Source organism: Montipora capricornis, chromosome 2, assembly GCF_036669925.1.
Source record: "Montipora capricornis isolate CH-2021 chromosome 2, ASM3666992v2, whole genome shotgun sequence".
Lineage (NCBI taxonomy): Eukaryota > Metazoa > Cnidaria > Anthozoa > Scleractinia > Acroporidae > Montipora > Montipora capricornis.
This window is the reverse complement of record NC_090884.1, coordinates 3,917,371-3,933,791: the sequence shown is the minus strand read 5'-3', so window position 1 is coordinate 3,933,791 and position 16,421 is coordinate 3,917,371. Positions and strand designations below refer to the sequence as shown.

General features: G+C 41.0%; 1 protein-coding gene across 26 annotated transcripts in view; it reads right to left on the bottom strand.

Annotated features, from left to right (window-relative positions):
• Positions 1-16,421, bottom strand: part of LOC138038524 (cartilage oligomeric matrix protein-like) — a 78,089-nt gene that overhangs the window by 26,679 nt on the left and 34,989 nt on the right. For 20 of the 26 annotated variants that reach the window (XM_068884438.1, XM_068884422.1, XM_068884434.1 and 17 more), the window contains 3 exons: positions 5,887-5,961; positions 2,232-2,815; positions 1-13 (listed from right to left, as the gene is read on the bottom strand). The exon at positions 1-13 is cut by the window's left edge. In XM_068884438.1, coding sequence (XP_068740539.1) covers positions 1-13; positions 2,232-2,815; positions 5,887-5,953 — 664 coding nt within the window. In that variant the 5' untranslated portion in view covers positions 5,954-5,961. Of the gene's footprint in view, positions 14-2,231; positions 2,816-5,886; positions 5,962-14,733; positions 14,791-16,421 lie in introns of all 26 variants that reach the window. The other 6 variants (XM_068884444.1, XM_068884447.1, XM_068884426.1 and 3 more) reach the window with 1 other exon arrangement.

Below are 16,421 nucleotides of genomic sequence, written 5' to 3'. Positions count from 1 at the left end.
TCTCTATGATGCCCTGAAAGAGAGATATTAATTCAGGTTCAATGTTCCTGTGGTCGGACTTACCCGAAGCCGACGGAGCGAGCGTCAAATGGCCGAGCACGAACGGAAGAAGAATGGGTCGAATTGCAAAGGAGCTTTTATGGCGACCCATTTCCCCTTAAGGACGGTGCCTACTATTGTTATTGCGCATACGCTCTGCGCATCTCGAGATACTCGGATTTCCTATCGGTGATGCTTACTAGCACAGGGATATTTTTGCGCGGTTTAAAATTATCCGGAGAAAGTAGATCTTAGTAAGTACTCTTAGTAACCAAAAAGAAAATTGGGGGCAACCATGCAGTTTTGAGAGATAATTAAGCTTCAATTTGAGAAAGAACGCCATACATTGCTTTGTATTTTAAAGCTTCTTACAAATGTTATTCATGAATTATCTTTGAAAAATGTGTGGTTACCCCCAATTTTCTTTTTGGATTTCAATAACACTTGTTAAGATCTACATTTCCTGCATAATTACACACCGGGGCAAAAATATCTTTAATTAGTAGGCACCGCCCTTAACCTGTTCCCTCGCGCACTCGGCAACCTGACCCCTTGGGGTTAAATGTAATAAGAATTGCTAGCGTTTGAGGATAAAATATGCTTGATGTTATATTTATATGGCATATTTTCTATCCAAATAAGAAACAAATGTGCTTGCAACGCTAGAGACGGAGTGTCTTGTTGCAGTTAAAAATCTAGTTGCAAAAGTTATGAATAGTTTCACTGAAGAGCCCATGGCTAGGAGCGAACAACTCCCATACTAAACACATGTCACCATTTATTTTTATTTTACAGACCGATCTATTTTTAATGAAGGGGGTAGTTTCTAAAGAAACTGTGGTGCTGCGTCGGTGGGGAAGTAGTATACAAAAATTTGGTTTTATCAACGGAGTTGATAATGTAAATTGGCCACCGTACAGAGATTCTGAAAGCTGACATTTCGAGCGTTAGCCCTTCGTCAGAGCGAAGGGCTAACGCTCGAAACGTCAGCTTTTAGAATCTCTGTATATGGAGGTACATGATATCTATGACAAAATTCAATGATCAGTATTTGAAATAAAATCGTCCAAATCATGAATGCATCAATCCAAAGCTGAGTGGTAACAAGCCGATTCTGCAAATGGCCATCACGGAATGAGGGATAACGCAGAGAGGCATAACGCAAATAGCCATAACGCAAATAGGCATCACGCAAGTAGCCATAACGCGAACAGGCATAACGCAAGTAGGCATCACGCAAAAAGGCATGACGCAAAGACTCATAACGCAAATGGCCATAGCGCAGAGGCATAACTTAAGCAGGAAGAAAAAGTTCGATAGCGATTATATATTCTTTCCCTTGAACAATCAATTGACGTTTTTTTAGAGCTGAAATTATTTACGGAGTACACAGCTAGTCTCCATTCTTCAAAGGGCCTTTGCGTTATGGCTATGTTACGTTGTGCCTTTTGCGTTATGCTTTGCTGTGGTATGCCTTTCTGCGTTATGCCTTTTTGCGTTATTCCTCTTTACGTTATGGCTATTTTGGCGCGAAATTTGCAGTGTTAAATTCAAAATAGTGAATTTAGCATGTAGTGCATCGCTCGCTTATACCATCACGACTTCGATTTTCTGGCGAAAACGGTTTTGTGTAAACACTTTCAAACCGCATCGATTTTGACTCGGTTTCGAAAGTCATGACACCGAGTCGATGTCAAACCGCGTTCGTGTAAACGCTGCCTTATATTCTCGTGATTAATGATCGGGCTCCTGCGGGAGTCTCATTCGCGGGAAAAACAATCTAAAAATAAATCGGTCTGTAAAAACGCCGTTCCACAAATACAATGAGGCTGGAAACTCCTAGTAATGGGACCCTGCTCTTGTATCGTGTTAGAACGGAGCTCTGTTTTGTTGATTTACGTGATCACCGGCCAAGTGCTTTTAACATACTTGATACACAATCGAGTTGAGTTCTCGAGGAATTTGTTTATGATACCAAAACGACCACCGTAGCTTCAACTGTAAACATCGGATATAAAGATGGTTTTCTTTGTGTAGGACTGTTTTCTTCCCAAACACCAGGAGCCCTTTGATTGTATGCATGTCTCATGCGACAAAAATTGTACCGTGTAAATCGGCCGTAGGATCAATGCCTGCAGAACCCTGAAACCTTGGCCTTCCATAAAGGAAATGAGAGTAAACAAAATACTTACCCCCCATTGAGTGTGAATTTTATTTCCAAATCCCCGCTGTGCTATTCTGAATTCCAGTCGAGAGAGCAAAGTGCCTTTGTAAGAAAATATTGAAGAGATCGGCGAAACGGTCTCCGCTTTTCCAACTGGTTTACAATCTACATAAAGTGTTATCGAAGAAATCTTATTTCCATTGTCCTCCATTACATCCGAAATGTGGAGGATTATGGTGTGGTATTTTCTGTCACCCAGTTCATTCAAATCCTTGAAGACAACATTCTCGGCCGTGTCACTGGTTGACCTGTATCTTAAAATGAGTTTGGTAGTGGAGCCCATTCCTTTCGCAAACAAGTCTAATAGTAAGAGTTTCCTTTGACTGTGCGAAATGGAGAACAAGGCACCCGCTCTTGAAGATATAAGCCGGATGGAAGCATATATAATAAATTCGCCATTTGCCTCAATATTGTAGATGACGTCTTGAAGAAGTTCCTCCTTTGCTTGGATTTTTTTATTACCTCGGCCAAAGAGATATCCAACCGACCCAAGTGGCTTTCTGACGTTTAAGTCCTCAGAAGATCCGGATATGGGAGAGAGCAAGTCAATTTCTAGAGATTAAGGATCACACAATTTCTTTAAAACAAACCATTCCTTGTTCAACGTACAACAAAACTAAAAATACATTATTACGCAGGCAGTGAGGCCCAGTGGTTAGGGCGCTTGTCTTGAAATCAGGAGTCCAGTTCTGACCACTCCTTAAATTTTGATCCTGGTAGTCCCTGGATAATCTTCTCGTTTGCACTTGTAAATAAATAGCCAACTGGTTTGCCTCCGGCCAGCTGTTGTTGCTTTTCTGTTGCTGTTGTTGTTGTTGTGTATCCTTGAGCCCGGGAGCGGTCAAGTAAGTATCCGGGTATGTACATGTATAATTTCAAGTTCACTAGCGACATCAGCACAAACCCAAGCATGACAGCTCTCATTTTACCGAGAAACAGCCTCTAAACAAGCATAAACACAGGCGCAAGCACAAGCAAGGATTTTTTTCTTTTCTCGTGCTTGCGTTCGACTTATGCCGTCTTAAAGCGAAACACAGCATAACTACGCCCGGCCGTGTCTGGCCAGTGAAAGCACTCGTTCCAGATTCCCCGTCTGAGCATTTGAGTGTGCTTATGGATGTCGACATTCGTTTTAATTTAGCATAAGCTACTCATGCTTGCCCTTGTCCTTGCGTCGCTTGTGAAAACCAGGCTTTAATTTACAAAAGTGAACCTGTCAATTACGCGGTCAGCAAGCTAATTTGTCAGTTTGTTTTGCTGTTGTATATTCTTTAAGAGAACAGGGACCGGTTGCTCGAAGCATGGTTAGCACTAACCGGCGTTAAATACCATGGAAACCTATAGGTTCCGATACCTCTTAACCAACGGTTAGCGCTGACCAGGCTTCCGGCAACCAACCCCAGAATGCCAAGCCAGGACTAAAGGGACAATCAGCTGTAATGTACAGGAAAAAGTGACGACATTACAGTTTAATTGACAAATAGTGATACACTATTTTTAAGGTGGCCCAAACTAGTTTCAACGCTTTCAAGAAACGTTCTTATTTGGAAGGATTGGTACTTCAACGCTGTAATACGTATTAGCAATATTATGGTACGATATGAAATACTAACCAATAGGCCATTTCCGGGTTCAAGTCCGCCTACTCTTCAAAGCGAGTCTAAGTGCGAAGTTTTTGTGATGGTAATTAGTTCTACTTTACATATGAATGAAAACTAATTTTCATAACAAAAAATTCGCACTTGGACTCGCTTTGAAGAGGAGGCAGGCGCGAACTCGGAAATGGCCTATTATTGCTAAACAAGATGCGATCATTCTTGTGACGTAATAAGTCGCCGTTGAAACGGGGAAGGCCGTAAAAACACCCTTTATTTCGTATTTAGTGGCTCATATCTCAAAAACAAACTGGATGACCCCCATTTTCAGCTCAATGATGACTACGTCATTAATAAGGTTTGCGGAGTGTGGACTCGATGGCACTCACTCACTCAATTCCAATAATCTATTTATTAAACTCCGATTAAACGTTTTTCCTGTACGTCCTATGCTAAGTTTCACTTTTGTCCCACGATCGTTATGCGCCTATCTATCTACTTTTTCGTTCAGTCCTAAAACAAAATATGTCTTTGTGGAATTGAAAAATGGAAAGTCAATAATCATAATCATAAAGGCGAATCTGTGAAAAAAATGAAGGTGGAATTCATGAAAGCGACGACAAATTGCCAACATTCGCTTTGGTTCATTTGAACCGATTGTTATCATCGGGAGGAAGAACGTAAAATCAGGGAGTGGCTGTAGCATCATCCATAAACTTAGGTAAGCATATCATTGTGTTGCATGGCATTGATTTCGTTTAAAAATTACAGTCTTTCTACATATTTATTTCAGTCGGAAACCCTTTCAAAGGCCGTTTACACGACAGAAAAATTTGGGCCCGGACCCGTCAAAAAAGCGGTACGGACCCATAACTTTTGTAAAGAAACACTGGAGTTTCCACAGGGCCATAGGCGCCTATAAGGCCGTTTACACGACAAAAAAATTTGGGTCCGGACCCAAATTTTTTTGTCGCGTAAACGGCCTTTATGGCCTTGCAGAAACTCCAGTGTTTCTTTACAAAAGTTATGAGTCCGTACCGCTTTTTTGACGGGTCCGGACTCAAATTTTTCTGTCGTGTAAACGGCCTTTTAAAGGCCGTTCACACGACAGAAAAGTTTGGGTCCGGACCCACCGAAAAAGCCGTACGGACGCATAACTTTTGTAAAGAAACACTGGAGTTTGTACAGGACTATAGGCGCCTATGGCCCTGTAGAAACTCCAGCATTTCTTTACAAACGTTATAGGTCCGTACCGCTTTTTTGACGGGTCCGGACCCAATTTTTTTGTCGTGTAAACGGCCTTTAATAAATGGTTATACCACAGGTAACCCAGGATCACTATTTGTGTCACGTACGGGATTCACAACATGAATAAATATAGAGAACATATGGAGCGAAGACGCGAAGTTTAGGTCTGGAAATTTGCAAGAGAAAATAACAATAAAAATCGATGAAACTTACCATGTGGCGAGTTGTTGGTGTCCTTAATTATACACGAAGTTTCGGGGAAAATAGTCGCCTTCACCCTTCCTTCATGTAAACTGTGAAGGAAAGGTGAAGGCGACTATCCTTCCCATTGTAAGTTCCCTATGCGCAAAACACCAAGTTGCAGTCCGCCACAGAAAAAACGCATGGCGTGTGCATAATTTTATGTATTAATTTTACCATGCATGAGATAGCTCTAAGGAGCCCTTGCTAATTCTGCTCCAGTTCATCAATGAGCTGGCTCACAGGAGCCTTGATTTATTGCTAGAAAGTGATCAGAAGGCCCAAAATTCTGTGCAGCGGATTAGTGGCTCTGATTCGGCTGCACAGAATTTTCCTGTTGCCATGGTAGCTTATCACGCTACAATTTTCCCGTTGCCAAGGTAACTTACTACGTGACGTCACAATAATAACCGCAATCGGTGTTTCATATGGTACCATAACATCACTGTTACGTGATACAGTATTGTAGCATCAATCGTTCTGAAGAGATTGTCTTTTTGAAGCTGGTTTGAGCCAGATGGGGCGAAAAAAAACCCTTACCCAAAGCAAATAACGTTCTCCAACATAGCACGTAGAGTAGTAACGAAAGTAATTTCTCCATGTTCATGTTTTTTCCTGCAAAGAATGGAGAATAAGAAGGAGGATTAATCAGTAAAATAAACTGAATTGCACACATGCTATGCTTCATACACCTTTTTCCAAAATGGCCACCGTTTAAATATTCTTTTGCTTTTATTCAAATTATCCCTTGATGCCTCGTTCTTAAGCTTAAAATTGAAAAGAATATTTTGCCTTGAACGAGGCAACAAAGGCTAATTTGAATAAAAACAACAAAAATATCTAAATGGCGACCATTTTGGAAATAAAAGTTGTATTGTTCAAAAACGCGTGTTTTGGCTTCGCCGCTTCACAGCCACTCGCACTCCCGACCAAAACACAACGGAGCAACGATCGATTTACACGCGCGTATTGCAATCATCGCGCTAAAGGTATCCCTTCAACTACGCCGGCAGGCTATCATTTATAATGTTCAGTCTGAGTGACTGTGAGAGTAGTTTCGCGGTTGCTTTTGACCTATTGACCTTGGTCCGTTCATTCCCTGCTGGCAGAGGTCTCAGTCTTTTCTTTTTGCGTTCACTGGGCTGAGGAGTACGGGAAAAGAGAACTCAGTTGAACTGAGCATGCGCAGCGGTTACTTAGCAACCGAATTTTCACGTGATACTTCGTACTTGCAAGTTGTGTGGGCTCACTTAACAACAGCGGTGTTACGGCGTTATGTGTTCCCCCATGTTATCTGTTCCCGAACACTGAGCACTAGTGCTGTGTGTTCCCCCTTCGCCGTAACGATAAATATGATAGCAGAATATGAATCCTAATCATGTATAAAGGCTAAGCTTAGGCCTAAAAACCTTCCTAAAAAAAGGTTTTTAGGCCTAAGCTTAGCCTTTATAGGTTAGCTTTTATGCATGTTTAGGATACTTTCTGTATTCATATTCTGCTATCATATTTATCGTTATGGCGAAGGGGAACACACAGCTCTATCGCCCAGTGTCCGGGAGAACAGATAACACGGGGGGCCAAAAAACGCCGTGACAGCGGAATTACTGTAACGGAATACGCGGGATACTGCGGGCTCAAGTCACAGCAAACATATCGTGGGGCATGCGGTGCATGCGTATTCTTATGCAAACCAAACTCGTTTCCCTTTCAATAGTTGAGCACCAATTCTCAATCAGGAACCCATGACCCGGAGCCTACAACTCTACTGTGTTCGTGTCACGGCGTTTTCACAGAGCGATTTATTTTTAGATTGAATTTCCCGCTAATGAGACTCCCACAGCAGCCCAATGACCAACTACAAGAAATTAAGCTGACGTCATAGGGTCACCGAACCGTGACTGCCTTTGTTTTGTCCGGAAAAGATAGTCTAAAAATAGATCGGTCTGTAAAAATGCCGTTACATAGGCCCAGTACGGGAGCTGTAGGCTCCGGGTCATGGGTTCCTGACTCAATTTAAAACCGAAACAAACAGCAACTCGGAAATGGCCTTAAGTGCTCTCACGTGACGTCACGGCAGCCATGTTGGTGTTCCAAGACAATGGAACGTCGGCCATGTTGGTCTACCCAACTAATCGGTAAAGACTTGTTTCCATATCTCAAAGCGCCCTTGGACGTGAGGTGCCTGGGGATGAAATTAAATCACTGGAATCGGTCAAAGTAAAATGCAGACTGAGGTTATAATGTAACTGTTGAAAAAGCCCAACCCCCTTAGAAATGCTAACCTTAGGCCTACTTAGGCGTAAAACAATATTTAGGCTTAACTGTTAGCATTCCGATTCCAGTGAGTTACTTTCATTCCCAAGCACCTCACGTCCATGGGCACTTTGAGATATGGAAACAAGTCTTTACCCAACTAATCATCATGCAAACGTTTTCTTTTGTTTCGGTAGAAAAATAAGGTTACTGATCACGTGACTGAACATACTCTATTGAATTGTTTTTCCCGTGATGCGACAAACTATGCTGAAAAAAGCTCCAGTGCAACGTAAACTTCCTCCCGTTGACTCAAAACAAAATTCTTCTGCATGCATATGATAGGAGACGATTATGTTCAACTGTCGAATTTTGCCTTCAGGAACAAAATCATGGAAACTAAATTAAGGACGTTCGCGCCCATTGCTACTACGCATTTTCTCGCGCATGTCACGGGTACGTCATGCATCGCAGACCACGAAGGTAAACACGATACTATAGGCACAAACATTTTCCACAAGAATGGAACATGAAAGCGTGTGGCATCATGGAATAGCTGTGGACCCAGGTCTTCTCGGAAATGTCACGCAATCGCGTGACAGTGCGAATAGACAATCGCTTTGAGAACTTCGCAGCGATTTTACTCCCTTGAATGCTCGGTGACTCCCATTTTTCTTTCCGTAGATCACTTCCTTTCCTGATTTTGTCCATTTTAACAAAGAACCAAAAAAATCTGTACGTGAGAAGTTACAAATATTTCACCTTTTATGCTCTCGTGCGACCAAAGTTTTCTTTCTTAGACTAATATGTATCGTTTTTCAAGGTCTATTTCACCTCAGAAAAAGACTTATATTAGTTATGTTGAATTGAGTACGTTTACGTGATCTAAATTTCACTAATGTAGCTTTTTTATTGCTGACAGTTGTAAGCTAAAATCGTCTTAAAATAACGCAAGCTTCTAAAAGTGCAGCTCATAATCTCGAAAATGAGCACGGTGACCCCCCGTTTTTTTTTGCCTTTTTGGCAAAAGTAGATCATTACCTTTCTGTGTGGCAAGTTTAAAAAAAATCTGTACGTGGGAACGTTTTGGGCGCGAACGTCCTTAAATTGACAAGATGAATATGCCAACGCGCCGAGAGAGACAGCCGAACAATTGGGAGTTTAACAAACGACGACGCACAGTTACGACAACAACGACGCCACAAAACAATTAATATTGGTTGAAAGAGGAAAAATAATCATGATGCATGTGCGGTACGCATTTTAGCACATATTTTTGGGGTGCTCCGCACAACGATATGGAAAAAAAAAATTGAGGTTTTGACGAAAACGGGAGCATAAAGATGTGAACCTTTCCGCACTCTCCATCTTTACTGTAAAACCGCTCGTACTAATTTATTTTTAGGATACTTCGTCCACATTGCAAGACGTGAATGAACTCGAATAATCGCGAAAGACCAGATCGCCAAGCACCTATGGCAGTGGCGATTATAACAATAAAATCAAATGAGCAGTTCAAGAGAAAATGGTTTAATTGATCTCTGTTCAAAAACTCGGCAAAAAGTGTAAAACTGATCGAGCAAAAGCTACTTCTTTGTCAAGCGAAATAATGCACGATAGGTGAGAATAGCACACAATTCGGAAAGCTATTTTGACAAAAATCGCCAGGGAAACTGGTTAAGGGCCGAAAAACACACGAGAATCGAACGAGAAGAACCGGTTTTGTGGGCTGCTGTATGCACTTTGTTTGTTACGTACCTTCCACGTTCTCTGGAAAATGAAAGCAAGATGAAAAGTCGTCAAAATAAAGGTTCATTCAATATTCTTCCACGTTATCCTTGGATGTTTGAGTGCTATAATCCACTAAATGATACTTGGTAGCTCCGATTGCTGGCATAAATAACGAGATGACAATGATTCTCACCGACCCACACAGCGTGGTATATATAAAGATTTTTTTCTGCCATATTGATTTGTTTAGCAAACTATTTCGCATTCAGGTCTCAATTTACTCCACTCTCGGTAGAGGGACTTAATTAATTACAAAGAACACAGTGAAAATAATATGTTTTCATATAAAACTACAGTATTTCAAACAAATTATTTATATCACTTAGACCTAAACAACTGCATCGTTGAAAACAAGGCTCCCTAGGGATCACGAAAAAGTGTGTAAACATGACTAAAATTATTTTCACAATAAAAAACAAAAGCGCTCTTTTCATCTTACTCGCAGGAAACACGCATCTCAATTACAACCTCTAATTTCAAGAGATCAAGTTAGGGCGCAGCCTATTCTGCTCTGGATGAGCTCATGTCCAAACCACACACGCATTATTCGGCTCCTTATTACACAATGTATCTTTCGATTCTTTTGCTGTGCTGGAACGTTCGATGAGCGGAACACTATTATTCTCATTAGCTTTTGGGTGGAACAGAATGGAATGCAATCTAATATTTGGTGTCTAACAGTGATAGAAAAGGCTATTGACAGTCTCATCAACGCGTTTTTATTAGCTTTTATTGCAATTCAGTGCCACCATCACACAAGACTGACAAAAGTGAAGACAGAAGAATTCATCACGAGACATAAAACCCTAAACGCTTGTGTATTTTTTCTTTCATAATTCAGTTCCCAAAAAAGGAGTGTTAATCCTAGGTGAATAAGCTCCTTGTGTCCTTTTTAACTAACGGCTCCAATCCCGAGCAAAACCTTACGGCTGCAACAGGTTTCGATGTAATTGCCGCTTAGTAGCAATAGCAACCGAACAGAATGGTTGCCCGTGGCAGGCCCAGTTCTGGGGCCCGTTTCTCGAAAGTCCCGAAACTTTACGGGTCATTTTCGGGCGTCACAATTCCCTCTGTATCTCAAGAACGGAGGGGATTTAAGTCGTCCAACTTTACATTTAGTTTGCTTTTTGTTACCTTGAAAATATCTTTAAAGATCGGATTTCCTGAACAAGTGGTTGGCAGATTCACAAATCGCTTTCCGGGCCCGAAAAATTTTCGGGACTTTCGAGAAACGGGCCCATGGCCCGCGTTGCTCGAAGCATGGTTAGCTCTAACCGTGTTAAATACCATGAAAACCCATAGGTTTTGATCCTTCTTAATTCGACCTTGTCACACGGCCGCCATATTGTCCCGGGAGACCAAAAAAGGCTTGGTTTTGCCACGCCAAGCCTCACCCCCATCGTTTCTACTGCGAGGTTTGGCGTGGTAACAAAGCTTTTTTGGTCTCCCGGGACAATATGGCCGCCGTGTAACAAGGGCGAATTAACCAACGGTTAGCGCTAAGAAGTCTTCGAGCAACCGGCCCATGGTAAAAGCTCGAAATAAGACTACGTCGCGTATCAAAAACAGTGTTCGGTAAAGATTCGTAAGCACTCAACAGACACTTAAGTGCTTATTTGCATTAGATTCGGCACATGTAAAGTTCGACGTTTGAAACCGGCCTTAGCTTCTTCAAAAGCAAGAATACACTCTCTATCTGTCTTGTCGGCTACTTTGCGCACTTCTCAAACTGAGGAAATAATTTATAAAGAAGGAATGTTCGTCTGGGTGTCTTGAAAACAAAGACCCCCCTTAGGGGTCTTGGTTCTTGGTTTTCAAGACACCCTGCACTATTACCATAAACACAGAGGATAAGGGAATCTTTACCAACGCTATTGTTTTCATCTTGTTTCATTAACATGCGAGTTTGCAGAAGGCAACATGTTATTTACAAATTGAGTTCCGTCAAAAGGCAAAAGACTTTTACGCCCTTTAGCTTTGATAACGAGCCAGTTATTAGCCATCCAAAACTGGTAAATTCTTGGGTCACAAAAGCGTTCATGACCCCCACACATTCTTTGTGAAAAAAAAATTGAATTTTCAAAGCATCATTGCTCGTAGATTATCTGGCATATCACATTCAAATGGTCAGTACTTTATTCTTGGCTGACTGATTAAGGAGTGATCGCCTTATGCTAATGACGTAAAACATATAAGCAAAGATTCTCCTATAGGAATCATCAAATCTATCAACATTGACACTTATTTTTCTTCACGACAAACTCTGGACTGACATGGTGAGTGTTCCCAGTGTGTACAAAATAAACCATGCTACAGTTATAGCTAAGTTACCTGACCTAAGAATGGAAGCAAGGCTGCCGATGACCCTGTTTTGATACAACCCTTTGTGCTTTCATAACGTTAATGTAAACTACGAAATCGGAATTACAACAACACAATTTACATTATAAAGGTAGTGAAGTCTGTGTCAATACAATGCCACCGGAAGCCTCGCAGCTATTTATAGGCTTGGCCACTGAGCAAACAACTTTGACACGGGCTATTGTCTCACAAATGAAAACAACACGCCCGTCTCTGTCTGCTCTCTTAAACGTAAACAAAGATTAGGAAGTTAATAAAGAAAGCTTAATATTCTTGGTGTGATACCACGTGGCGACACAGTTATACATATGGGTTATTGACCAAGCTTGTTATGTCATGATGGCTGAATATTGGCCAAGACAAAGACGAAGTCGAGGTCCATAAACGCGCAAAAAAAGAACCAGAAACAGGCCAATATCCAGCCATCTTGACCTAAGAAGCTTGGTCAATAAAGGATTTACTGTAACACCAAAAAATGATCTCTGATCTTGCGGGACCAAGCGAGAAATCCCGAGCAGGCAATATCGCTCCATCTTGCCCGCTCGGGTAGCCAATCACAGCGCGGGATTTGGTTCATCTTGCCCGCTCACGGAGATAGTCATATAATAAGGGGAATTTTTTACGGCCAAGACATTTCATTAGCAACAAGTTAAGGATAATAATAATAAACGGGGAGGAAAATTAGTATTTTGGCATACCCAAAGCATAACGCATGCGCAGTTGAGGAAGCATTACGTGAAAGCGATAATTTTGAATGACGCGGTCAAAGGAATTAGGCGTAACAGAACGACAAATGTAACAGCCGGTCTGTTGGTGAATCAATGTTTTTTTCTCGCGTCAAAACAGATTGCAGACATTATTAAGGTCTCGAAAATGCGTCAGGTAGCCGCGGCGAGAAATGCCATGCATTTGTAGCTTAAACAAGCAACAAAGACAAACTTGTTTCACAAGGCATCTTTTTTTGCAATGAGATTTGGGCTTCCTTTTATGAGGAAAGCTAAAATTCCTGTGGGTTATTAATTTATTTATGAGATAATTATATTAATAACACGGATATTAAAGACATTAGCCGTCACAGAACGACAAAAACAACATAGTCCACTGGTGAGTCAAACGCCGGAGAGTACAGACTTTAGGGAGCTTTAGCAACTACAACGGGGACGGCAACGAGAACGCCAAAATTTTGCATATTTAGTGAGCAAAAACAATAGCTTTGCACGATCTGCACGGGCGTTTTTCACTTTTGTCCATTTCTTTGCCGTCGTCAGCAAAACTACAACGTGTAATAGCCAAATTTGAGGTTTAATAGAGGAAGTCATTTTCTCCCCTAAATTAAGCGTTACTCGTATCGATTTTCATTGTTGAAGAACTGCCAGACCATTGCCTATTATAAAGGTTCTCGAAAATACACCAAGAGAAATGTCACGGATATACCTTATACAAACAGCAAAGCCAAATTAAATTCGCTTCATAAGTTTGAAGAATCATACGGTAGTCCCACTACATACTTTATCCTCCCTTTTGCGTAACTCATTTCATAGACAGTGTAACTGGAGCAGCTGATAACTAATGCCGCAATCGGAAATTCACACAAAAAATAGAAATAGAAACGAGACAAAATAAGTGACACTAAGCGAAAGAGAACGTTTCCATTTTAACTCGAAAAGCGGATAACGTATCAAGTTTTCTGCGCTAAAAAACGAAAACTGAGCTGAAAGAGATTTTTGCTTAATGAAGCTCTCTCTTACAAAAACTAGTCTTCCATACGGCAGCTTTTTAAGTTTCATCTCCTTGTAAGGCCACTAGAGAAGAAACGAATAAGTACAGGACACTGTTCTAAAGGTTCAAAGAAAATCATAGCTAAATAAAATGGGCGTTTATCACTTGTTTCGAAATGAAAAGCAAATGTGCGAATATTACACAAAGTGCACTGTGACAGAGTCATATAATTCATTTCTATTTTCTGTCCGTGATTTTACTAAGTCTAAAGGTTTAAGGCAAAATCCGTCTTGGTATTAAATCTATAAGATTACCGTGATAAAAGGAGCCGCGTGTAGTCAGTATGCTGAAAAGGTGAAAACATAATTATATTGATTAACAGATGAATTAAAACCAAGGAACTTTGATCACATCCGCGGGAACTGATAGAAGGCCTCCGTTTAAATAACTCCTAGATCCAGGAACGAGAATAATGTTATATGTTCATAGCTGATCTGTTTTGGAACCAAATCGACAGGGACACTTTGTATTTTTTCTCACAATGTCTCAATCGGCTAAAAAGGTGAAGAAGGGATATTTGACATTATCCCTGATTTCTTCGGCTTGATCCGGACGCACAATATCGAAATATACAACAAATGAACGAACAACATCGTTAGCCGCCGACTGCTCAGACGGTAATATTCTCGGATAACGACGTATGAACCATAAGCCCCGTCTCAAAACCTTGTCTAACCCTCACTATTCCCCTCACTATTCGCAAAGAGTAGTCCATGGTCTTTCCTCTGTGGTATTGCTAGAGGGCCAATTGCGTCTCCCTCTGTAAAGAAAGTTATCGTACCGTATCTTATCGGAAAATACTACTTGATTGAATTCGTTTTAAAATCAGTGGTGTCAACTTCCAGTCAAACGGAGTCCGTCGATACCTTTTCGGCCCAGTATGATCGTGTCAAGGATTTCACAGTCTCAAATATAAGAACCGACTGCTCTTAACATAGAAACACAGAGCGATCCGCTAAATGGCTGATAATTGGACCCTTAAAGTGACTAAAACTGGAATTGCCCGATAAGGATAAGGCGGAGTGGTTAGAAAATTACTATGGAAAAGGAATGACGACAAGAAATCATATGTTCAGTTGCTGCAAGGGAAATACCATGTGATAACTCATGATGCAAAATTCGCAGTATCTACTGACCTTCAGTTTGACTAAATGAATACTGAAATTTCTCTTCAGAGGTTGCTAAACAGTGCGATAAACTTACCCTCTGCGATGTTTCAGTAAATCCTTTTCTACGCCCACAAACTTCTCCGTAATGTAACTATATAAGACGTCAGATCAAAGGAAATAAACAGATCCAGAACAGAAATTTGAGATCTTACTGGACAACCCTAAACTTAACCCTTAAACCCAACATTTGACTTGATTTGGGTTTATTGTTAATTTCAGTTTACAGTGGATCGACTTGTTGGTATTTTTTGCCCACTTGTCGCTGGTATCGTGTCATCTGCCCCAAACCATTGCAAACATGTCGTTCTTACATTGTCTCAATTGCTTTTGAGTTTAATTAAGCCAGAATATCTGCTCCGCATATACAGAATTCTTGTGCTGCACGACGAATGAGAGGATTACGAGGGCGCAGTTCGGCAGAGTAAAAAGTGAATTCCAATGTCCCAGACGGAATTACACCAATTGAAATCACCCGATCTAATTCGATAGCGCAATAACCACCCGTGCCTAAATGTGCACTTGTTTACCAGGTCCCATAATCAAGGGCGTGCAACGAGCCAATTAAGCCGAAAGCCTTTCGAAGACATTTATAGTCTCTTTGTAACGTACGAAGGCTGACTGAAGTGTTATTTTATCACCTAGAAGAATTTGATCTGTTCGGATATCTTACTGAGCTGAAAATTAAAGTGTCCGCAAATTTTAGGGAATGATATCTTCATTTCAGAAATTGCTAGCTGAACGTTACCTTCTAAGAACTTCCAACCGAACCATTTGATCATCTGAAACTGCTGGGTGACCTTTTTTAGTGCCGCCAAAAATTGCACAAAATATCCCATCCGAAAACGTAAGGGACTACTTTTCCCTGGTTGCGAATCTTTTAGGTGAGGTTTTAGTAAAGAGATCAGTAGCTGTCTGGCAACGTAGAACCGAAATTTTTAGAACAGCTTGACTCTCCAGACCCAACGATAATCGTCAGTAAAATATGTGTTGCCCCAGCATAATCACTAATTCCTAATTCCCTTTCTACAACCCTGAACGATTTACGTATGCATGTCAGTCAGTGGCAACAACAAACAAGACATCGTGCGCAGAATTCTTCGATAAAATGAATTTTTTAAATTGTTGTGCCACTTTCAATCGCAAAGTTAAGAAACAACATGTTACCCGTTAGTTTCAGTCTTAGAGAACTCTTCTTAGAAAAACGGCGACAACCGCCACTAGTTCACAATGGCAACCGCATATCAGGTATCAAATTCCTATGGTAAGCCGTTGAGGTTCGCATAATCTTTTATCTCCAGATAACATCCTTTTTTTGCATTATTTTTAGAACACAAGACGTTCTTGCGCAGATCTTATAGAGCTGTTTCGATTGCATTCTGTCCCAGAGGTTTTTGCAATTTCTGGAAGCTTCGGTGATCTTGGTAATTGCCTCAAGAAGTCGCACTTGAGTCGCTTGCTTTGGTTGAACAAATTCTTGACCTTGCTCCGGTTTACAAAGTAATCGTGGTTTTGGGCAAAAATTGACCAGACACATAGATCAATAACAAAAATAAGATATGTTAGATTTTAATCTTGATGATTTTCCTGCCCCTCCTAAGTCTGCATGCACCCCTTAACACGCATCTGCAGTGGGAATTATTGTCTTACGGCAATACCAAGAGAATGAACGTGTACATCATTAGTCAAGCTAAGCAAATACTCAGGTTTAACAAAAGGAAAAAA